General features: G+C 35.4%; 1 protein-coding gene across 4 annotated transcripts in view; it reads left to right on the top strand.

Annotated features, from left to right (window-relative positions):
• Positions 1 to 25,581, top strand: part of CFAP47 (cilia and flagella associated protein 47) — an 886,918-nt gene that overhangs the window by 161,683 nt on the left and 699,654 nt on the right. For all 4 annotated transcript variants that reach the window (XM_016433371.2, XM_056826271.1, XM_007493353.3 and 1 more), the window contains 2 exons: positions 4,647 to 4,842; positions 14,000 to 14,209. In XM_016433371.2, the coding sequence (XP_016288857.2) occupies positions 4,647 to 4,842; positions 14,000 to 14,209 (406 nt within the window). The remainder of the gene's footprint in view (positions 1 to 4,646; positions 4,843 to 13,999; positions 14,210 to 25,581) is intronic.

The following is a 25,581-nucleotide window of genomic DNA, read 5'->3' on the forward strand; positions in this document are numbered from 1 at the left end:
GGCCAAGTACCTTTTGATGATAGTGGAAATAGATAAATATAAAAGAATTTATAGAGTTTTCACATAATTTTAATGTGTTACCTTTAGAAACTTACATGCCATAGCCACAAAAATACTTTCAGAGATAATTTCTATATTTTCTATTTGAAAAGAACATAGAAATCTGTTGTTCTTTATAGCTTTTGTTAGTTGAGAAACAATATTAGTGTTGTTATCTTTATTTTCAAATGAAATAATTTGAGGCATAGTACTAAAGGCCAGCTATGGATCAGGAATCAGAATTTATAGACTTTCCAAATTTTCTATATAATCCTTTGGGTCATACAATCTTTAAAGAATTGTCAATTACTCTCACAAAACATTATTTAGCTTGAGAACTTTGTATTTTCTTTATGTTGCCATTGAATGATCATACTTGTTCCATGTGAAAAATCATAGATTGCAGAGCTGTGCTTGATGAATACTCCCTTCTTTCTCCCCTTCCCTTCCCTTCCCTTCCCTTCCCTTCCCTTCCCTTCCCTTCCCTTCCCTTCCCTTCCCTTCCCTTCCCTTCCCTTCCCTTCCCTTCCCTTCCCTTCCCTTCCCTTCCCTTCCCTTCCCTTCCCTTCCCTTCCCTTCCCTTCCCTTCCCTTCCCTTCCCTTCCCTTCCTTTCCCTTCCCTTCCCTGTCCACTATTATTAGGATACTATTGGGACTACAGGTTCCCCTGGAATATGAGAACCATTGGTTCCTTTACTAATATGGGCTATTTTCCCATGTAAATGGGTATCATCTAAAATAGTAACTTCGTGATGGAATTTCATGTCTGTATGGAAGTTCTAAAGCCTCAGCAAATAGAATTAAATTTAGCTAAAGACTGAGAAAAATGAGATGGAGAAGACAAAGGATGAGTGAATACCTGCTGATACATTCATATTGTGTATGCATGTGCATGCATGTCTCTCTCGCTCTCGCTCTCTCTCTCTCTCTCTCTCTCTCTCTCTCTCTCTCTCTCTCTCTCTCTCTCTCTCTCTCTGTGTGTGTGTGTGTGTGTGTTTAGCACATATAGAGCCCTGCAAGAATCAGTTAGCATTCTAGGCCAGCTCTGACTCAGGCCAGCCCAGCAATCCTGGCTTAGGATGTAAATACAATAAAGCATTTGTGAGTCATAAATACGATGAAGCTAAAAAAAGGAGGCAATTCCCAAAGGGGGGGGGGAGGAAGCCAGCTATACAAACTCAGCTGAAACAATATCCCCCCCCCCCCCAACCCCACTTGCCTCTGTATTGATGTCAGTAAGCATGGGGAAATTAGAAAGTAATGCTTTCTGCAAAGTAAAGGGAATTCTCCTAAATCTCTACCCCCATAGTTAGTGCCTTTTATAAGAGAAATCAAATAGCCTCCCTGCCCCCTTCCCTGACTAGTGCAGCCTACATAAAATCAGTCACACTTTTGCTATAATTGAGTTTAGAGTGCTTCCTGACCTATTCTCTTAATGGTTACAGAGTGGCAAATGAAGCTGTACCAAATAGTGCTTATAATAAAGTATCTAAATTAATCTTTATCTGAGAAGTGGCAAGAGCTAACTACCTCTAAATTAATGCATTATTTTCAATATTAAATTGAATATTTTCTACTAAGTTGTCTAGTTAACTCTTTAGTTTCAAATTTACTCTAAAAATTCCAGTGGTTTGTTATGCATCTATTTTGATTTTTCAATAGTGTATCTTTTATATATATCATAAATTTTGCACAAATTTATGAAGAAGTATTCTAAAAAAGACTAAGACTTCCATGCATTTTTGCATAAAAGTATAGGTTGGAAACAATTCGTCATCATACTTTTTTCATAATCCCTGGGCTAGTAGGGCAATAGAAATTATAACTTTATTCACTCGTATTGAAAGGTAGGCTTATTGTTTTGACTTCTCCAAGAATGTCTATATAATATAATGGATTTATTTTATTAAATTACTTAATGTGGTTGATGTTGAATTAAGTCCTGGAGGAAAATTATCCATCAAACTAATAACTGAGCAATTAATAGTTCAAAGTAAATGAAAGACTACTGGACATTGAGTCAGAATATTAGATTTGATTTCTGGTCCTACCATTTAATGCTAGTATGATTGGAGCAAATCAGTTGTTCTGATCTGTTTCTTCTGATCTCTTATTCTCAGTTTCTTCATAGTTAAAAATGTGGGAATGATAACTTGTGCTGAATTTCTTCCTGAGACTTTTCATGAGATTCTTTTGAAGATCAATCACCTAGTAGATTGTCAGTTCTGAATTTATTGTGATTAAGCTTTATCTAACTTTACTATCTTCCCTAACTCTTTTCAGTTGAAGGGAAAAAGGTAAACATGAAAGAGGCATAATCTGAATTGAGTCTTTTGAAGCCTTTAGTAGCACAAAATAAGAAAGAGTGTGATCTAGGTTTACTTTGCTTCAGTTCGTGTCTTTCCAGAAATCATCCTGCTCGTCATTTCTTATAGCACGACAGTTTTCCATTATAGTCATATGCCACAACTAGTTCAGTCATTTCCCATTTGATGTACAACTCCTCATTTTCCATTCTTTTCTACCACAAAAAGTACTGTGATAAATATTATTGTACAAGTAGATCCTTTTTCCTTTTTTGATCTCTTTGGGAAACAGACTAGTGATATTGATGGATTAAAAGCTATATACAGTTTTAAAGTCCTTTTGGATTTAGTTCCAATTGCTCTTCAAAATGGTTGGATCACATCACAACTCCACCAACAGTGAATTAATCATTGAATATTTTAATTTCTTCTGAAAACCGTTCCTCTTTTGACCACATAGATCTCAGTAAATTAAGAACTAGTTTTTGCTAGGAGGGTAGGTTGAGAGGTAGGGTACATTTAGGGATTTGAGGAGGGAAACTTTGGGAGTGGCTGCAAGTGGGAATCAGCTTAATTCTGTCCTTCCTATTTCCTCTCCCTTAAATTTCAATCAGAATTCTTTATCTTAACTACAATTGACTTTCTTTTTTGGTTCTGCCTACATTTTTTTTAGATTTGAATATTTTTATTTAATTAATTGATTTAGAATATTTTTTACATGGTTATATGATTCATGTTCTTTCCCTCCCCTCTACTCACCCCCTCCAATAGCCAATGAGCAGTTCCACTGTGAGTTTTACGGTGTACATGTTTTTGAGCTGAGTGAGATGTTTTTATGCAAAAATATCTTTTGAATTCTTCTCTATAAAATCATAACTTTCTCCTTTTTAAAACCACAGCTGATAGCTGATCGCTCACCTCCACCAGTAAATTGTGCTTGAAAAGGCTCATCTTTTTGTCAACCCCAAAGTGTTATAATTGATCCCATTGTTAAACTGGAAATAACTGTAAATTACAAAGTCAGTTTTATATTGACTTAGCCTATTTGCCATTTCAATTTGTAAACTCCCTTGAAGATTTTGTCTACATATTTCAATGCTTCAGGTTGTAGCCTATTCAAGTTTCCTTGTCCTTTGTGATTACCTTTTGTGCTCACCTGTAAATCCTCCACAAAGGATTTACTCATTGATCTTGTGACCTTCCTTTTTTGTGGGTGAAACAACTCAGCCAATATATTTATCTGCTATCCATCAATTTACTTGCCCACCTCTTTTTCTAGACCATATATTTACTGTTCAATATATTTTCTATTTTTCTTGCCTGTAAGTTCTTGCTGATAATATTTTACAGGTTACCACACATCATGTTCTTCTTCCTTGCTATTGCCCCCAGTTTGTTTCTTCAGAGACAGTGGTATTCAATGATTACTTGGTGTAAACTTTCACTAGGAGAATACTTTTCTTAAAGATGAATTTAGAGTCAAAGACCAGTAAAAGAGAATTTAAATCAGTGGACAATTTTTTAATCTCAACAATATGTGCTATATTCCATATCACCCAATGATTAATAGCATACTATTGATCTTAAAGGCATTTACAACCAAAGATACTTCATTGTAATTTGTAGCTAGGTGGAGAGTGCTTGACTTGAGTTCAAATCTTGTATCAGATACTTATTAGCTATAATGTCTATGATGAAGTCACTTAATCTCTATTTGCCTCAAGAACCTCACTTATAAAATGGGGATGAAAATATCTTTATTCCAGGATTGTTGTGAAGACAAATGAAATAATATTTGTAAAATTCCTTGCAAACTTTAAAGCATTATATAAATATTATTAACATAATTATTAGAGATTATTGTCTGTTCTTTTAGCCTGTATCTACATAATGCAAATGTTAGTAGGGTCTACCAAGCTGACAATATCAAATAAGAGCATGATGGTCTGATTGAGCAAATCATTATGACAAGTCAAGTATGCAATCCACAATAATCCTGAATGCTGCCTGAACCACATTAAAAATATTTGGGAACAGGGCAGCCAGATGGCTCAGTGGATTGAAAGTCAGGCCTTAGAGACAAGAGGTCCTGGGTTCAAATCTGATCTAGATATATTCTAGTTGTATGTCCCTGGGCAAGTCATTTAACCTCCATTGCCTAGACTGTATTGCTCTTTTGCCTAGGAACCAATACACAGTATTGGTTCTAAGATGGAAGATAAGGGTTTAAAAATGGGAAATATTTTGTTTTTATTCAATAATATTAACATGGATAAATACTTGTTGATTTTTTTTTATCAGTGTGTCCTGGAATATATACTGCAGAAGTCCCTCTTCATCTAAAGGATGATCCTGTTTGCTACCGATTATTATCTCTAAAAGGAACTGTGAGGTCACCCAAGCTAACTTTTGACCCTCCATTAGTTTTTTTGACTCCTGTTCCTTTGGGTATACAAACTGGGATTGATATCAAGATTATTCCCCAGAATTATTTAAGGTAAATCTTTACTTAATATAGATTCGCTATATAGGCTGCTTACTTGTTCTGTCCTATTGATGTTTGTTGTGACTCATTTCTATAATAGGGAAGAATAATTAGCAAATTAATTAATTGTATCTTGTATGGAAATTATAAAGGCAAATGAAGTTTACAAGTGTCAGTCACACAATTTGGTATATTGCATTTTATGGAAATACTAAATGTTCTTGAATTTTAGATGTAAAATCCTAGCTTCATTAAGTTCACATATATGCATAAGGGACAAACAACTATATACCAATAGATATATTCAGTCTTGGGAAATATTTATTCAATTCAACAAAGATCAATTAATTACCAGGCACTGAGCTGATCATTGAGTAAAAATAAGAAAAATCAAGACAATCTTTGCCATTTTAACAATGTAATTCATAAAAGTTAAAAATTAGTTTTGGGTTCATGCTGCCAAACTATAGTAGCTAAGCTATGTGGAGAGCAAACAGTACCCAACAGAGAGAATAAGCTATAGTTTTAAGAGGGGAGATCCATAAAGAGTGGAGACCTTGAACCTGAAGTAATCATCTCTCCAAGAACCTAATATATGTGTGAATTTGGTAGTGGGGGATGGCATTAATGGCCCAGAGAGGATGAAACAAATTAATTCAACAGCAAAATTATCAGACTTGCTGTGGTAAGAGCAATCTGACATAGATGTATAAGAAAGAGAGAAAAAGATTTCTAGGAATTCACTAGGGATCTTGATAAATCCATGCCTCTTTTATCTCCATTTTGGACCAGTGCCAGCGGCAGACTGGTGATCTGAAGGGCAGTTGATTATTACACTAAGGTAGTGAACTACAACAGTTTCTGAGAGGCAGGTGTAGAGACATGCTTCTCCTTAGATGTAGTGTGTCCATGACACTCATTAGATGTAACCAAATATCAATACAAGGGCCCAGGGCATCAAGTCATCTTTTCACTAAAGAGTAGTGTCAGCCAATTGGGTGTCTGAACCTTTTTTAAGGACTGTGTTGCTTACTTCGTGGTGAGAGGAAGAGGCTAGAAATGGTGCTCTAAAATTGTCCGCATGAAGCTGTTTTCTTCACCTAATCCTGGCCTGCTTACCTCAGCAGTCAGGGATCTTCCTTGCAGTCAAAACACAAAAAAGTTACAAAATCTTTTGCAAAGATGATTCCACTCACCTTTGGTACATGAAATGTAGACACCCTTATGGACAACATGAAATCACTAGACTCCAAAGATGAATAGTTATATACACATTTTTCTGAAGAGATGAGGAGTGCTGTGAAAGTAGCATAAGTTTCACAATCAAATCTAAGCTAGTCAACAGGCTCTTATGCCTCTCTAAAAGAGAGACTCCAAGTCTGAGTTTCTGTCTTCCAGTCCAACTCTGAGTGACTTCTTCAAGTCTCTCCTCTGAGTGACTCTTCGTCACTCCAATTCCAAGTGACTGAATTCTTCCAATCGATCCCCGTGTGCCTCTGTTTCCTCCATTTAAAGACCTTTTTCTCTTGTGTCACCTTCCCTAAATTTTTACGTCTACCAATCACAGCAGATGCTCCTTTCTAGGACTGCCCATTCAATGTGTGAAATGAGTGTTCACACCTTTTTTAGTTAGTTATACCTTTTGTAGTTAGTTAACACCTTTTTGTTGTTAAAATGGGTAGATCTACTTTAAATACTGAGTTAACACTTTGGTGATTAAAATCTAAAAATAGACAGGGGAATACAATTTTATCTTCACTGTCAAGGAAGATCTAAGTACCTTCACTGTTAAAATTAGGAGATAGCCAAATCCAATCTTCAAACAGAAATGGCAAGGACTCCTCTTGGGAGGAATGGAGTTGGAAATACTAACAGCGATCATCACTACTGACATTTTGTGAATTTAATGAATGTCTCATCACCAATACTGTCTTCTAAATGCAATAAAACAGTGATGGAGAACCTTTGGTATGCATGCCAAAGATGACACACAGAGCACTCTCTGTGGGCCATGTGTGCTATTTCCCACCTCAGTTTGTTACTAGAAAGGCAGAGGGACTTGGGCAGAGCTGCTCCCCTTCTCCTATCCACCATGTCTGATGACATATTTTTCCCCATATTACCGACCTCTCTGCCCAGTAGCCCAATGGGAGCATATAGGGGTAAGGTGGGCAGCTCATAGGCAACAGAGCTGGAGGGGAGCTGAGCACTAGGGCCTCTCCTCTCCCCATTTCTGCACTCACTGAGGACATTCTTCACTTCATCAGCCACCTCCATCTAGCAGCCCAAGGGGAGCACTTTCTCCTTTCCCTGTAAGGGATAAGGGGGGGCAGGGAACACCTAGCTCTTGGTGGGGGGCATGGCACATAGCCACTAAAAGGTTTGTCATCACTGCAATAAAACTTCCTGAATACAATGATTGCCATTGTAAGGAGAAGAAACAGACAGGATGTGAAAGTGACAAAGCTTGTGTATGTCACAGACTGCTTAACCCAGTCATAGACTTATCTTCTCTAAGCTAAACATTTGCATTAAAAAGAAGCCATGGCCCAAGGCAAGGTGACTACCAGAAGATTTAACAGATTAAAGTATTTTTCAGTGTGTAAACAGTTTATTGCTAAATTGGAGGAAAAGCTGAGCCAACATACATTTGGCAACAGTAGAATAGAAAAGAAATGGACAGCTTTCAGAGATTTGGTGTGCAGCACTACAATTACTCATCTGGGCCAGAATCCTGGCAATCATGAGGAATAGTTTGGTGAAAATGATGGGAAATTCTGAAGCTACTAAATAAAAAACAAGAATTCCATAGGGTTTATCAGCAGGATAGCTGGTCCATCTCTAAGAAGGCAGCATTTAACTCCATGAAAAGTAAAGTGCAATTGAGGATTCTTGACTCACTAACAAAGCAGAAGAAATTCAGTTTTATGCTGATAATAGCAATCCAAAGCACTTCTGTAGTGCCCTGAAGGCTATTTATGAGCCAAAGACCCATAGTATATCTTAAATACTTAGCAATGATGGAGTCACACTAATTATTGATAAGGAGAGATCTTGGAGAGATGGGCTGAATGTTTCCAGAGTGTTCTGAATAGACCATCATCAATGAATGCTGAAGTCATTGTTTTGTATACCTCATGTTTAAGTCTATCCCTTCCTAGCCAAACATCCAACTGAAGAAAAGGCCTTTAGACTCCTCTCATGTGGTAAAGCACCTGGTGCTGATTCCATTCCAGCAGAGATTTATAAGATGTGTGTGTGGGAAGGGGGAGTTCACTGTTCATACAAAAGCTGACTAAAATCTTCTAGTTTATGTAGCAAGAGGGGGTTATCCCTCAGGATATCAAGAATGCTTCCACTTTCCATTTCTATAAAGGAAAAGGAAATTGATTGTCCTATGACAATCACAGTAGGATCCCTTTTATTCTCAGTCATTGTTGGCAAGATTCTTTCCAGAGTTCTCCTTAATAGCCTGCTGCTTCGTCTTTAAGATGATCATATAAGATGATCATATACCCAAGAGCCAGTATGGCTTCAGAAAGGATTGAGGAATGGTTGATTTGGTTTTTGCTGCCCAATAACTCCAGGAAAAATGCTAATAGCAGAACAGAGGTCTGTACACATTTATCGATTTGAACAATGCCTTTGATATTGTCACTATGAGAGTTTATGGACTATCATGGACAAATTTGGTTGCCCAGAGAAGTTCATCATTATTGTATGACAGCATGCTTTCATAGGTTTTGGATGATGGACAATGCTCCATTATTCTTATGCTTTCCCAGTAGCCAATGGTGTGAAGCAGAGTTGTGCGCTTGCTCCCAGGCTTTTCAGCAATGTTGTCTGATGCCTCAATGAGATTGAAAACAGCATCAAGGTCAGCTACTATGTTGATAGTAAATTATTGAACTTAAAAAGGCCACAAGCCAAGACTAACATGGAGGGACAATTGGTTCATGACTTTCTATTTGCAGGTGATTGTGTACTCAATTCAGGCTCTGAGACTGAGATACAAGAGACTATAGATCAGTTCTTGACACTTGTGCTAATTTTGACTTGACAATGAACATGAAAAAAACCAGCCAGCACCACAACCATCCATACTACAGCCATAGGTCATAGCAAGTGGGGAAACTTTGAATGCTTAGGATAAGTTCACATACCTTGGCAATATACTTTCCAGTGATGTCCACATGGATGATGAGGCTGATGTATGCATTGCCAGAACCAGCTCAGTGTCTAGGAGGTTCCAAATCAAAGTGTGGAAGAGAAGAGTTATCAGGTGCTTATGAAACTGAAGGTCTACAGCGCTGTTGAGCTCTCCTCATTGTTATATGCCTGTGCTACCTGAATGGTATATTAGCATCATGGCAGGAAACAGAATCGCCTCCATTTGAATTGTCCTAGGAATATTCTGAAGATCACCTGGTGGGATAAGGTGATCATTGAAAGGACATCAGGTCATTTCTAAAGCTGAACTGCCAAGCATTCAAAAACTGCCATTGTTCAAATGCCAAATATATGTTTGCCTAAAAGACTATTTTATGAAGAACTCACAGAAAGCAAGTGCTCAGATGGAGGTCAGGAGAAGCAATACAAGGACACTCTAAACATCTCTCCGCTGAACTTTACTATCAATTGAGAGACATGGGAAACACTGGCACAGGACTATCCTGCTTGCCATGACTGCATCAAAGAAGGTACTATGCTCTATGAGCAAATCAGAATATAGTAGCTCAAAAGATACATGAGAGACACAAATGTAGAGACATGTCCATCTTAAATGTTCACAGGGGCTATTTGTGCTCAACCAGCAGTAGAGCCTTTCAAGCTCATATTGATCTGATCAGCTGCAATTAATCATACTGTACTTTAGCCCCAATATAGTGATGTCATTTTTGGTCCTGTTTGAATACAAAAGACAACCACCAATCAGCCAGTCTAGAGAGAGAGTACATTACTTGCTAAATCGAAGTCACAGCCAAGAGGCTGACCTAACAATTTCTCCTCCTTTAATATCGACCCAGTAATCATTCAGGGTTTACCAAATTATACTAAAATATAAAACCTTTTCATATTTGGCCTACCACATGTCTAGAAATAGGCCTCATATCACCCATGTCATCACCACGACCAGAAATGGCAGCACTAAGACTAGTTCACAGAAAGGTAACTTTCACTCCACTCACTGTCAATTATCACTCCATTATGAGGCAGGTAGGAATTATACAAGAAACAATGTCTTAATACAAAGGCTTTTTATTATCTATTTGGAGAGAACAAAAGATTCCAGAACTTCAATAAAGATATTTTCTTTAAAGTAGTTTTAGCCTCTCCTATTGTTCTCTTCTTTAGGAAGAATTACTTCTCATAAGCATTCAATCATTCTTCTTTGTAAGACATTATAGATGATTGGTTTATAGTCTAAATTGATATTGCCTTTGGCAGTCATCTCTCTCCATTTGGCAAGTAAGTTAGATATTTGTTGACTAAAGTACTTTCTGGGCTCTTTTGTTCTCCCTGCTGTTACAGTTAATTTAAAAGTCTTCTATGAAATTATAACAGTCAGCGTTGATATTGTTTTTATTATTCATTTTCCATTTTTTATTTTTAATAACTCATTTAAATCAATCATGGTTAAATCATTTAAAATTATATATCATATATATTCTCAATTTTTTATTGTGAATTTTCATCATAACTCTGATGGAATGATAGTCTGATAAGGACTAGACACCTGACTTGGGAATAATTGCTACATCAACAAAGAATCTTTTTCTGTTCATTAAAATAGAATCAGTTTTATTCTTCATGGTCTTATTGGTGCTTATATCTAGCTCCTACTCATGATTTTTAAAAGAAATTATTTAATATATATGAGGCCTCTATATAATTTATAATTCACTGGCCTCTCTATTTCCTTTCCTTTCCTTTCCTTTCCTTTCCTTTCCTTTCCTTTCCTTTCCTTTCCTTTCCTTTCCTTTCCTTTCCTTTCCTTTCCTTTCCTTTCCTTTCCTTTCCTTTCCTTTCCTTTCCTTTCCTTTCCTTTCCTTTCCTTTCCTTTCCTTTCCTTTCCTTTCCTTTCCTTTCCTTTCCTTACCTTTCCTTTTCCTTTCCTTTCCTTTCTTTCCTTTTCCTTTCCTTTCCTTTCCTTTCCTTTCCTTTCTTTCTTTTTCTTTTTTTCTTTTCTCTCCTTTCTCTTTTCTCTTTTTCTTTTCTTTTCTTTCTTTTCTTTTCTTTTCTTTTCTTTTCTTTTCTTTTCTTTTCTTTTCTTTTCTTTCTTTTCTTTTCTTTTCTTTTCTTTTCTTTTCTTTTCTTTTTCTTTTCTTTTCTTTTCTTTTTCTTTTCTTTTCTTTTCTTTTCTTTTCTTTTCTTTTCTTTCTCCCTTATCTTCCATCTGGAGTCAATACTGTGTATTGGTTCCAAGGCAGAAGAGTGGTAAGAGTTAGGCAATGGGGGTCAAGTGACTTGCCCAGGGTCACACAGCTGGGAATTCTTTCTTTTTTTAATATATAAATTCTTACCTTCCACCTTAGAATCAATACTAGGTATTGGTTCTAAGGCAGAAAAGCAGTAAAGGCTGGCAATGGGGGTTAAGTGACTTGTCCAGGGTCCACATAGCTAGGAGGTGTCTGAGGCCACATTTGAACCCAGGACCTCCTGTCTCTAGGCCTGGCTCTCAATTCACTGAGCTACCTAGCTGCCCCCTCATTTCTTTTTCCTAAACTTTATTTTCCTGAAAATTTTTACCCATACTTACTTCTATGTATTTGCAATGAAATTAGAATGTACCTTTATTGGATTTGGAGAATGTTATTAAGTTTTGACTCCATAGTTCCCACAACCAACTACCTCTCATTGACATTCACATTCTTATATAAACACATATGAACCTAAATAGTAATAGTACAAATGATTAGTAAATGTTACAGTATAATATTTTAACAGAACAAGTATTCTGTAGGTGGAATAATAGGAAAGGTAGTAAGTAGTATATGAATTATATATTTTTCTTTACTCATCATGTTGATTTCCAAACAATAAAACATTTTTGAAATTTTCAGTATTCATGGATCATACAACATGTTTTTTTAAATGGTTGAGAGTGCTATAACATAAGAATTAAAGTAATTTATGGGAATACTGTGTATTTATGGGAATACTGTGTATTGGCTCCAAGGCAGAAGAGTGGTAAGGGCTAGGCAATGGGGGTTGAGTGACTTGCCCAGGGTCACACAGCTGGGAAGTGTCTGAGGCTAGATTTGAACCTACGACCTCCCGTCTCTAGGCCTGACTCTCAATACACTGAGCCATTCAGCTGTGCCCCCCCCCCCCCATTTAGTTTTATCAGTGGAAATGATATGAAAAATGCTGTTACTAACTTCTTTGCTGTTGAATCTGGAGGATTATGATTTGAATTGCAGCTAAATTCTTCTAAATTCTCCTTGAAAGCAGGGACTGTTGAGTCAGGGTTCTGACATTGAGAGAAAGTAGAGAGAGAAAAAGAGAGAGAAAGATATACAAAGCAAGGGCCAGACAGAGTGATGTACAATCTCCATTTATGATGATCAGGAGAAAGATTTTTATAGAAAATAAGAGTATTAAGCATTACATCATAATTAGGAGACATTTCTTTCCCACAGAATATTGTTTATGAAATGACTTAACCAAAACATTCTTAGGGCTCTTCTATGGATGCAAGCAAACTGAGAAAGAGTGATAGCTAATCTGTTCTGTGTAGGTTGGGGAAAGGAAGATCTTGGTCATTTGGTCATGACATTATAGAGACTTATTTGCTCTTCAAAATAAAGAAAGACTCAACGTTTTATGTCAGTCATTTTGGGGAAGAATCCTTCAAGGGTTCTCCTTATCTGATTTTCAACCTAGACAACAGCTTGTAGCTGTGAGCTGAGACAGGCCTTGCCAAGGGTCTCAGGCAAATTTACAAGCATGTCTTTATGCCTGCTTTTCCTCAGTGGGCCTAATTTGTCCTAGGTTCCTCCATAAGGGACAATTTTGATTTTCAGTTGGCATTCTATAAGGGTTAAATTTATGGTTGAGACTGAATATAATAATTATAGGTTGCCAAGGATTTAATTTCTTAAATCCTAAATGAAACACTCAAGTCAGAATGGAATTTTAAGGTGATTTAATTATACTAAGAGGAAGAAATTGAGAGAGAGAGAGAGAGGAGAGAGAGAGAGAGAGAGAGAGAGAGAGAGAGAGAGAGAGAGAGAGAGAGAGAGAGAGAGAGAGAGAAAGTTAATTCAAACTGCTTTGGCTCAGACTGAGCCAGGCAGGATTTCAAGGCCTTGGCCAAGGGCGGCCTTCCCCTGAGAGCCAAGGGAAAGGAGAATTAGTCCTTTTCACTCACGTGACCGATTGAGGGAAGCTGTCTGCGGGAGCTCCTCCAAGATCTAGTTCTAGGCTTGAACTGGTGCCTAGCCCTCTCCACAGGAAGTGATGAGAACTCTAAATGCAGTTCTCTACCTCACTTCCTGAGTCTCACATGTGCCAATGGTGACTCAAGCTTGGCTTAGGACAGCCCAGGGGACAGTCAGTCATTTCTGATTTGTCATTTGCTAGCACATGCCAGTGTAGTGTGGATGTGCACATTCCTGGGTGCTAGACTAAGCAAGATGGATAAAATCTAAAAATCACAATGCCTAGCACTTAGCACAGTGGATAGCACATAGTAGGTGCTTAATAAATTCTTATTTACACCCACCATTCATTTTCCCCTCCCTCTTTTCCTTCTTTAGTTCATTTTATATTCACAGTTACAGAAACAAACACTTTAAGTAACATAACTAAGGTTTTAGAAATAGTATTATTCATTGTCCTGATTAAGATACATGCATAAAAATATGTTTAAGAAGAGCAATGTTTAGGCTCTTATAATTATAATTGTATTCATCTTAAAATGGCTGGCTTCTTTGTTGATATACAGAGGAATTTTAGTCCAAGTAAATTTAGAAAAATAACTGCATATTTGTAGTAGTTTTTATCCCACTGGAATGCATAATAGAAAATAATATTAATATTAACTTTTTGTGTGAATATTTTATTCATAGGCATTATTGATATAATGGTACAAAACAGATTGGTAAATGAGAATCTAATGCTTCTTCCTTTTGAACTAACATAGTCATTATTCATTTAAAAACAGGAAATCATCAGTGTATGCCCGAGTTCCAACAATTAAGCTTTATGATGGCCTTATGATTGATGTCCTTTCTGTGGACTTTCCAAATGGCAAATTTATTGATGTCTTACCAAATGGAATAAATACAGAACTAATTTCTCACATCAGTTTCAAATCAATGAAACCAGTGTCTTTTTCAGCTGATGTGCTATTTTTGGATGATGAAAACAACTGGTAAGGTGTTTAAATATAGATTGTTTTGGCACTTAGATGTTCATCACATAAAGAATGATCATTGACTTATGTTCTAAAGTAGGCAGAAAAGAATTTCTAACAATATAGCATTTAATATTATGATAAAAACTGAAATTGTAACTGCTTTCAGGATCAATATTTTAAATATCTTTAAGTTATACTTCTTGCTAATTATAATAATATTTAATTATCTAACTAAAATCTTTATCTTCTGTCTTAGAATCAATATTACAATTGCATGTTCTTTGACCTAGCTATACCATTACTGAGTTTGTATCTCAAAGAGAAAAAAAATATTGTTTGTACAAAAATATTTATAGCTGTGCTTTTAGTGGTGGCAAAAAATTGGAAAACAAGGGGTTGTCCCTATTGGGGAATGGCTGAACAAATTGTGGTATGTGATGATGATAGAATACTATTGTACTTTATAGTACTTTATAGAACAATGAACTACTTGATTTCTATATGAACTGGAAAGACCTACATGAACTGATTTGGAGGGAAATGAGTAGAACCACGAAAAAAATTGTACACAGTAACTGAAATATTGTGGAATGATCAAATGTAATAGACTCTGTTACTAATAGAAATGCAATGATCAAGGACAATCCTGAGGAATTTATGAGAAAGAATGCTATCCACATTTAGAGAAAGATCTGTGGGAGTAGAAATGCAGAAGAAAAACATATGATTTATTACTTGGCTATATATGATTTGGGGTTGTGGATTTTAAAAGATTGCTCTATTACAAATATGAATAATATGGAAATAGGTTTTGAATAATAAGATATGTATAATCCAATGGAATTGCCTGCCAGCTCTAGGAGTGGGGGAAGAAAAGGGGAGAGAGAGAACATGAATCATGTAACCATGGAAAAATATTCTAAAAAATAATGTTGAAAAATTTTTTAAAAAGAATTTTACATATTGGTTCCAAGGCAGAAGAATGGTAAGGGCAAAGCAATTGGGATTAAGTGACTTGCCGAGAGTCACATAACTAGTAAATGTCTAAGTCCAGATTTGAATCCAGGAAATCTCCAGGCCTGGTTCTTAATCCCTGAGCCAATCTGATGCCCCTTGCTAATTATTTAAAAAATCATTGATAGATTATAAAATAAATAATGAACCTTTGATATGATAAAAAGAAAATTAAAATGTTTTAATTTTGTAATAGATTTATTTTACCTTGTATTTCATGTATTTATGTTGAACCTCTTCATTCAATGAATCACCCAATCAACAAGTATTTCTTGAATGCCTCCTATGTGTATGTCATTGAGATAAGCATCATGGAAACAAATACAAAAAATGCATTCATGAGTGTATAAATCTCTGAATATATGTGTGTGTATATATATATATATATATATATATATACACAAAATGAATACCAGGTAATTTGGTGGTGGGAGGGCACTAGAAACTATAGAGACCTGGAAGAGTTTTGTGTAAAAGGCATATGAATTAAGCTTTGAAGAAAAGGTAGAAGGTAAGGGAGTGCATTTCAGGATGGTACAATGGAATGGGGATAGAAAATGGAGTATTATATATAATAAATAGCAAGAAGGTCAGTTTGGACGGACCATAAAGAATGTGAAGGGGAATAATACACACATTTGTCAAGTTAGGTTGGCTTCAGGCTATGAAAGACTTTATGTGCCAAACACAGGAATCTGCATTTGATTCTAGAGGTAATTAGAAACCAGTGGAGTTTATTAGTTAGTGGAGTGGCCAGATTTGTGCTTTAGGAAATTCACCTTAGCATCTTTGTCGAGAATAGATTGGAGAGGAGAGAGACTTGAGTTAGGGAGGTCAGTAAGGAATCTGTTATAACTGTCTGGGCAAGGGGTGATGAAAGCCTGAAGTAGAGTGGTGGTCATTTGCTTGGGAAGTAGCAGTTGGATTCAAGAGATAGCATGGACTAACTGGCTTTGCAGATTCACAGAAAACGAGTCAAGGATGACTTCAAGGTTGGAAATACTGTATATGGCTTAGAAAGGTAATTCAGAAAAGGATTGAGTTTTTGTGAGAAGATGAATTTAATTTTAACTATAGGAATTTCGAGGTACCCATGGGACATTAGGGAAGGCAAACTGTGTTGATACATTTACTCTTAGGAAAGCTTGTTAGCTTTAAATTTGAAATATGATGTCTTAAAAATTCTTAAAATGTATTATTTTTTCTTTTGAGATAACTTAGATATGGTTCATCTTGATGAGCTTTTACATATTATACTTCTAATCTTAGAGCTAACTTATAAGAACAGATATGGTATTGGGTTTGTTTCTCTATGTAGCACTTTATTATTGGATATGCTTTCTGATTTTTAAAATCAGTAACCATGGAGTGGACAGATAACCATCCTTAAAGCAAGAAAGACCCAAGTTCATATTCCATCCCTGAGGCATATTAATAGGGTGACCATTCAGTGATCTAGATAATTCTGTAAAACTTTGTTTCAGAGAAGGTGTATTGATTTTGCACATATATATATATATATATTTATATATGTATATATACAATATGTTGATATGTGATAAATATATATTTTCTCTCCATTGACAATTTATTAAGCATCTATTATGTGTTAATCACTGTGCCAAATACTTTACAAATATTTCATTTGAGTTCCGTTATATGGACATTTTTTATGTGACTAAGATCATATATTGGCTCCTATCCTAAAAAAATCCTAGAAAATATCAAAACATGTTTAATAAGAGGATTCTTCTAGGAGCAAAGAGCCAAGGGTGATATTTGGTAGATCACAGGGGAATATATCATGTTTAATTTGAAGAGTTGATATGGTATCCCAGGAACAATAATATAACCTGGTGATTCTGGAAGTGATTACTTTCCAGATTTTTAGAATTTTCTGAATTTAGAAATATTTATAAACTAAGACTATCAGCTTAAGGCTGACTACAGATATACCAATATCTCCCCCATTCCCCCAAACTTCATTTTTTTTTTGTCTATCCCTTCTAGATACCATCTTCATTTTTGTGACAAAACTCCTAGAGAAGGATATCTATAATTGGTGCCTCAACTTTACCCCCTCTTTCTATTTTCTTAACTCTCTATAGTTTGACTTCTAACCTTGTCTTTCACTACTCCATCCAACTTTACCCCTTATCTAATTACCAAATCCAATGGCCTTTTAAATCTCTTATTTCCTGATCTCTTAGTTGGCCTTGACATTGTTGATTACTCCATAGTACTTTCTTCTCTCTGGGTTTTTGTGGCATTATTCTATTCTTTTTTCCCCCTTCTGCCTGCCTCTCCTTTTCAGTCTTCTTTTCTGAGTATTTATTCAGGTCTTTCCTACTATCTGTGGATTCCTTCTCAGCTTTTCCCTGGGCCCTCTTGTCTTCTATATTATTTCACTTGATAACTTTATCAAACTACATGGATTCAATTATTTTAATATAGATGATTATCCTCTTTATTTGCCCTTCCCTAATTTCCCATCACATATCTCTAATTGCCCATTGGATACCTTTATTGGATGTTTTGTAGCTATCTTAACTTGGCATGTCTATTTCAAGTTTCCTTATTATTTTCATGAAGACCACCATTCCAGTCATCCAGGATCACCATATAGGTGTCATTTTCTCTCCTTCCCTTGCCAATTTCCCAGCTGTTGGGAATTCCTGTTTTTTTTTTACCTTTAAAATACCTCATCTGTTCTCATGTATATACACCCTTCTCTTCTTTGCCTCTGTCTTGGTGTACCTTATAGTTGCAATACTGTAGTAGACTTCTGGTTAGTTTCTTTGTTTCAGATCTCTTCCTATGCCATCCCATCCTCCATGAAGATATCAAATTGATGTTCCTTAAACAAAGGTCTGACTATATCATCCTCTATTTAGTCAGTTTAGGTGGCTCCCTATAATTTCCAGGATCAAACATAAAACTGTTTGTTTTTAAAGCCATTCATAACCTGGCTCCATCATACCTTTCTAATATTCTTCTACCTTATTTTCCTACTATGTAGTTTTCCAAAGAGGGATGCTAGATAATAGCTTCCATTTCCTGTCTCCTTGTGAGATGTCTTTGATGCTTGGAACTGTCTCCCTCCTTATCTCCATGTCTAGGCTTCCTTGGCTTCTTTCAAGTGTCATTTAAAGTCCTATCTTTAGTCCACAAAAGTCTTTCTCATTCTTTATAACCTTATTGCCTTCTCTCTTTGATTAATTCCATTGTGGTTTGCATACATTTTGTTTATTTACAGTTGTTTGCATGTTGATTTCCCCACTAGATTGAGAACATGAACTTTATTTTTCATCTCAAGTGCTGAGCATGGTACTAGCACATAGTAAGGGCGTAATAAACTAACTATTGCATTGACAGTCTAGTGGTTCCATGAATGGAATAGCAAGGAAGACAAATAGTTTGGAGTCCTGTCTGACTCTCAATTCCCCATAATTTGTCTATCTGCTCAAAAAACAAATATCTACATATGAACAAAAACAGGCAGTTCTCTGAAAATAGGCAAGTTTTGTCTAACAAATTTCTTCTTGGTCCTACTCTTAAAATTATTGCACAAAATCCTGTATATTTATAGTAGTTGCTGGTCTTTAGCATTCTATAGACTACTGATGTAGCTGTATCACCTTCTTTCTGATACAAAATTTTATATTAAAAAGTAGTTTAAGTGATCTTTCAGCTATTTAAAGATATAACAACTGAATACATTAGCAGTTTAAAATTAAATAATTAACATAGATCTTACATACATTAAATCTTTAAAAAGTCACATTCAAATGATTTTATATTTAAAGAAATACTTATGAAACTTTACCTCAATACATTTTTAAAAAGATATCTACTGGGTTTGATATATAAATTTGAGGTGGCATAATACTGAGTTCTAATAACTTTTCTATATAATAAAATAGTGGCATATTAAACATTGTTATAGGGTAATAAACATTTTTACTACCTAATAAGCCTTGATATGCTCAATTCATTGGAATAGTAGAGGCATAATCACTTATTTAAATGAGAATTAATGATTTTAAAGTGAATCAATAAAAATAAGCATGCGATAAAGAAACATCAAAGATTAATCTAGACATTAACTCATCAAATATGGATTTCTATATTTATTTGGAATGCATTTTAGACTTAGTTGGCTAGTTTTGAGTTGCATTTCTGTATTTATTGAATATGACTTGTCCAAATAAATCAATATTAATGAAGGCATAGGAAACTCTATGTTTTAGATAGACTGTAAGGGAATGATTCAAATACTTCTTAGGCTATCAGAAGTTCTTAATGAGAGGCAGAGTCTTGCATAAAGAACTGGTCTTCCAGCCAAGAAGACCTGGGTCCTAGTTTTACTTCTTACGTATGCTTTCTATAACCTTGAGACATTCATTTAATCTCTCAATATTCCCAGAAGGCTTCCTGTGTTTTGGAAACAGTTCTAGTCTGCACTGATACAGGACATTTTTCATGGTCTACTTTCTTCTGTCAACTATCCACTCAAATGGTACATGAGAATGATTCAAAGTACCTATCTGGTGCTTTAAAGTTTTATTCTGTTGAAGTGTAAGATCAAGTCATGGCATGATGGGGAAAGACTCTTATGTAAGCCTAACCCAAAAAGTATAGCTTTAATCCTCATAGTTGTGACAAGACACAGAAGGTATAATTGTAATAATGGTCAATTTTGCTTAGTGATAAGGCAGAGTTTGTTCATTATAGTCTTGGGTTTGTCTAGTATCAAAGAGGGTGGACAATCAGTTTTGTTTGTGGATTGAAAGTCTATTCGTAACACAGCCATGTTGACTGGTAAGTAGTTCCCATAAGCATTTTTCATTACTCAGAGCTGGCATGGTTGGTTTGACCTGCAGTTCTTGATAGCAACAGAGTTCATTAAGCCAAGTTCATTGCACAGCTTGATTAGGTGAGATATACTTAGCAGCTCACTCAAGAAAATAAGAGGCATTAACAAATAGTTAATTTGGGAATCTTGACAGTATAATGACAAAATAATGAGTGTCATAGATATGAATGCAATTACTTAATTCCTTTGTTAATATTGTTTCTTCACCTGCAAAAGATATAAATGAATACTTGGTTTTTATATGCTCAACTGGAAATGTAGGACTATATAAATACAGGGAAAGAGAATGGACATGTGAGTTTATAGATGATTAAAATTTTAATTTCTTTCAAAGATATAATGCAGTTGGGTTATTAGAGCAAATTAAGAAGCATTTGCTCTTCTCTGGATGTAGTAGGAAGTGTAGGAGTCCACTGGAACTTTTTCTTAGGAACTTAATCTAGTTAATGAACTAATCCTACTGTTCGGCATCATGGAATAATGGAGATAGTCATCTCAGAGACTAGTATTATTCTTAGAATCAATATAGTTGAGATCATATTATTTTGCAGAGTAGGGAACTGAAGTCCAGTGCTGACTTGCCCAAGATGAGATAACTAGCTTAATGAGTAAGTCATGAATTACAACCTGGATCTCATGAGACTAGTCTGGTGCTCTTGGCATATCAATTGATGACACTATTGGTTTACTACTTTAAAACTTGATAATACATTGTAACTTGTATATCTTTTTTTTTGTTACAAGAAGAGGGAAATCTGGAAATCTTGTTTTTATTACTCTTCTACTTCCTACTGTGAGGCTTCTTTGACAGAAAGAGGAAGTAGTTAAGAAAATAGAAATAATGATTCAAGGAGTCACATTTCTCAAACAAAGAAATATGTTGATTACTCCTTCCTGGAAGGATGAAAGGTAATAGTAAACACATGTACATTCTATAAAGAATGTAATTATTGAGTGTGACATTATTCTTAAAGTCACAGAATTATAGCATCAATTATACTGAATTTTTATGTCATTAAAGACATATAGTTTAGTATAGATGAAATTAAATAGTAAGTTAGAAGACAACAAAAAATAACATTTCATTTCTCTCGCTTTTATCACTTAGTTATTAGTGATAGTTGTGGTGTTTGGACAGTATTGCAGGGATAACGAATTTTGACTGAAATCTTTGGAAGCTCAAAGGATTACAGAATAACATGAAGAATAGAAAGTAAAGATAATATTGCTGTCATTTTAGACTTGAAAGATACCCTAGAAATCATCTAGTCTAACTGTCTGATTTTATAGATAAGGAAAAAGAAGCCCCCAAAAGCTAAGTGAATTGATCAGTCATAGCTAGCCTGAGAGGAAGTACTTAGACTCAGGGATTCTGAAGGAGTATTTTATTATACTACATCATAACATTTCTCTTCTGTCTAGGAACTGAGGGAGAGAAGAGTATGGGGCAGGGAGAGGGGAAAATTATTGGCTCTGGCATTTATTTATTTAAACCTTAGAATCAATACTATGTATTCGTTCTAAGGCAGAAGAATGATAAGGGCTAGGCAATGGGGGCACACAGCTAGGAAGTATCTGAGGCTAGATTTGCACATAGGACCTCCCATGTCTCTGCTTGACTTTCAATCCACTAAGCCACCTTGCTACCCCCCACCTCTAGCTTTTAGCAGGCTGCCTGTCAAAATCTTTACTAGGAATTTTGCTCCCAGGGCACATACCCCAATCCATACCTATCAACTACTAACTACATAAAATCTATCTTAAGTTGAGGAATAGTGGAGTACATGGAGCCCCTAGGAAACCATCTACATTTGGGCATTAGGGCAGGGTTGGGGAAATAGCTCAATGCTAATATGTGATAGTTTCCTATTTGTTCTTGCTAACTAATTAATTAACTCTTCCCCCCCCCTCTATATTGTTAAATGATTGCAAATGTCAACACTTTCTAAATTTCAAAGTTATAATTGCATTATGCTAGTTAGAATTTTGCCATCTGTGGGATCATAATCTTATTTTGGATATATAAGAAGGTGGAACAGATCCCACATTCTGATCTTCAGTTTTCAGCTTCATACTATACAGTATACATTTCCAACTCTCAGAAGAGCCATGTGATTTTAATTTTAAACTTATCAGTTAATGAAGTATTTCTTACAGTTAATATTACTAGACTTTATGATTTAAAAAAGAAAGATAATAGACCTTGTCCTCAAGGAGCTTATATTCCACCTGAGGAAACAATAAATACTCATATATGAGAAAATACAAAATATGTACAATGTGAAAACAAACCAATTTTTCTGGGAGAGGTGTTGTTGGTTTTAGCAACATGAAGGATCAGGGAAACCTTGAATAGAGGTTGTATTTGAGCCAATCTTAAAAGAAAACTACAGATTCCAAGAGACAGAGGTGAGGATGTAGCACTTTATAGAAATGGAAGACAACCTGTTTAAAGTTACAGTAAGGAAATTGAATGTTATGTAGGATGATCTGCAAGAGGGTCAGTTTGGCTCGATTAAGGAGTGAGGAAGGACAGTAATGAGCCTGGAAAGACAGATTAGAGACAATGGAGAGTTTGAAAAGTCAAACAATTAAGTTTGTGTTTTTTTCTTAGAGACAACAGGGAGGCACTGGAACCTCTTAAATAAAGATGGCATATACAGTGGGTGAATTGGGGAAAGAAATGATGAGGCTTGGGTTCATGGGATGGCCACTTGAGTGAAGAGAGGAATAAATGTGAGACTTGTTGGGGAGGTAGAATTGATAAAACAAAAATATTCATAGCTGCACTTTTTGTGGTGGCAAAAAATTGGAAAAGGAGGAGATGCTGTCTGATTGGGAAATGGCTGAACAAATTGTGGTATATGTTGGTGATGGAATACTATTGTGCTAAAAGGAATAATGAGCTGGAGGAATTCCATGCAAACTGGAATGACTTCCAGGAATTGATGCAGATCGAAAGGAACAGAACCAGGAAAACATTGTACACAGAGACTGATACACTATGGCACAGTTGGACATAATGGACTTCTCTACTAGCAGTAATCCAGGACAATTCTGAGGGACTTATGAGAAAGAACACTATTCCTATCCAGAGAAAAAACTGTGGGAGTAGAAACACAGAAGAAAATTTGCTTGATCACATGGTTTGATGGGGATATGATTAGGGATATAGGCTCTAAATGACCACTCTATTGAAAATATTAATAATATGGAAATAAATCTTGTTCATTGATATAGGTAAAACCCAATGGATTTGCTCATTGGCTATGGGAGGGAGGAGGGAGAAGAGAAAGATCATGAATAATGAAACCATGAAAAAATATTCTAAATTAATTAAATAAATAAATTTTACAAAAAGAAATGGTAGGGTTTTAAGAGAAAAGTCAAATTTTCATAGGGTGAATTTACTTAAAGTGAGAACTGTCAATACAGGAAGTAATTAAACCTATAGAAGCCAACAAGATCAAATTACAGTATGTAGAGAGAAAAGAGAATAAGGGTTAACATAGAGTCTGAGAATATCTTTACTGTTTGTTGGTGGGACATAGGAGATTATACAGCAAAAGAAAATGAAGAATTATCCAACAGATAGGAGAACTAAGAGATAGCAGTGTCACAAAAACCCAGAGGAGAGGTTTGCTTGGAGAAGTGTTGCCAAAAGTGTCACATGCTACAGAATGAGGAATGGGAAGAGGTTATTGAATTTGACAATAAAAAAGAGATCAATGTTAACTTTGAAGAGAGTGATTATAATAGTGTGATTAGTTTGAATGCTAGAATGCAAAATGAATGAAAGGAGAGAAAGTAATTCTTGTGTAAAAATTTCCTTCATTTGCGACTCACTATCTTCCTAATTTGTTTTGTTATATGTTGTTTTATTTTACTAGCAATATTTTCTCATACTAATTTATCATAATCAAAATGCATCATCATTTAAAAAAATTTATTTAGAATATTTTCCAAGGTTACATGATTCATGATTCCCACTTCCCCTTTTTCTTCTTCCCCCTCCCAAAGCTAACAAGCAGTTCCACTGGTTTATACATGTATCATTGTTTAAAACCTACTTCCATGTTATTCATATTTGCAGTAGAGTGATTTTTTAACATCAAAATCCTAATCACATCTCTATCACACTATGTTTTCAATCATATATTTTTCTAATGAATTTCTGGTTCCACAGTTCTTTCTCTGGATGTGGATAGTGTTCTTTCTCATAAGTTCCTCTGGATTGTCCTGGGTCATTGCATTGCTATTGGTAGAAAAGTCCAGTACATTCAGTTGTGCCATAATGTATAAGTCTCTGTGTACAGTGTTTTCCTAGTTCTGTTCCTTTCACTCTTCATCAATTCCTGGAGGTTGTTCCAGTTCACATGAAATTCCCCCATTTCTTTATTCCTTTCAGAATAATAATATTCCATCACCATCAGACACCACAATTTGTTTAGCCATTCCCCAATCAATGAACACCCCCTCATTTTTCATTTTTTTTTTGCTACCACAAAGCACAGCTGTGGATATTTTTGTCTTTTTCCTTATTATCTCTTTGGGGTACAAACCCAGCAGTCTTATGACTGGATCAAAGGGAAAGCATTTTTAAAATCCCTTTGTGTATAATTCCAAATTGCCCTCCTAAATGATCTGGTCAATTCACAACTCCACCAGCAGTATATTAGTGTCCCAATTTTGCCATTTTCTCTCCAACATTTATTGTTTTTCTTTACTGTCATTTTGGCCAATCTGCTAAGTGTGAGGTGGTACCTCAGAGTTGTTTTAATTTGCATTTTTCTAATCAGGGGGGATTTAGAACACTTTTCATTTGCTTATTGATAGTTTTTATTTAAACCTGTGAAAACTGCCTATTCATGCCCCTAGACCATTTGTCGATTGAGGAATGGCTTGATTTTTTGTAGAAGTAACTTAGTTCCTTATATATTTGGGAAATTAAACCTTTGTCAGAGAGTTTTGTCATAAAAATATTCTTCCAGTTTGTTGCTTTCCTTCTAATTTTTGTTGCATTGGATTTGTTTGTACAAAAAATTTTTTAATTTGATAGAATCAAAGTCATTCATTTTATATTTTGCAGTGTTCTCTATCTCTTGTTTGATCTTAAATTCCATCCTTTCCCACAGATATGACAGGTATACTAATCTTTGTTCACCTAATTTATTTGTGATTTCACTCTTTATATTTAAGTCATTTACCTGGTGTAAGATGTTGATCTAAACCTAATTTTCCCCATAGTGTTTTCCAATTTTTGCAGCAGTTTTTTTTTTTTTTGTCAAATAGTGAGTTCTTGTCTTAAAAGGTGGGGTTTTTGGGTTTATGGAACACTAGCTTACTGAGGTCATTTATCCCTAGTCTATTCAATTGATCCACCCTTCTGTCTCTAGCTAGGACCATATTGTTTTGATGACCACTGCTTTATGTTGGAGGAGGAACTGTTACTGCAAGGCCCCCGTCCTTCACATTTCTTTTTTCATTATTTATCTTG

The sequence above is a fragment of the Monodelphis domestica genome, chromosome 4, assembly GCF_027887165.1.
Source record: "Monodelphis domestica isolate mMonDom1 chromosome 4, mMonDom1.pri, whole genome shotgun sequence".
In the NCBI taxonomy this organism is placed as follows: domain Eukaryota; kingdom Metazoa; phylum Chordata; class Mammalia; order Didelphimorphia; family Didelphidae; genus Monodelphis; species Monodelphis domestica.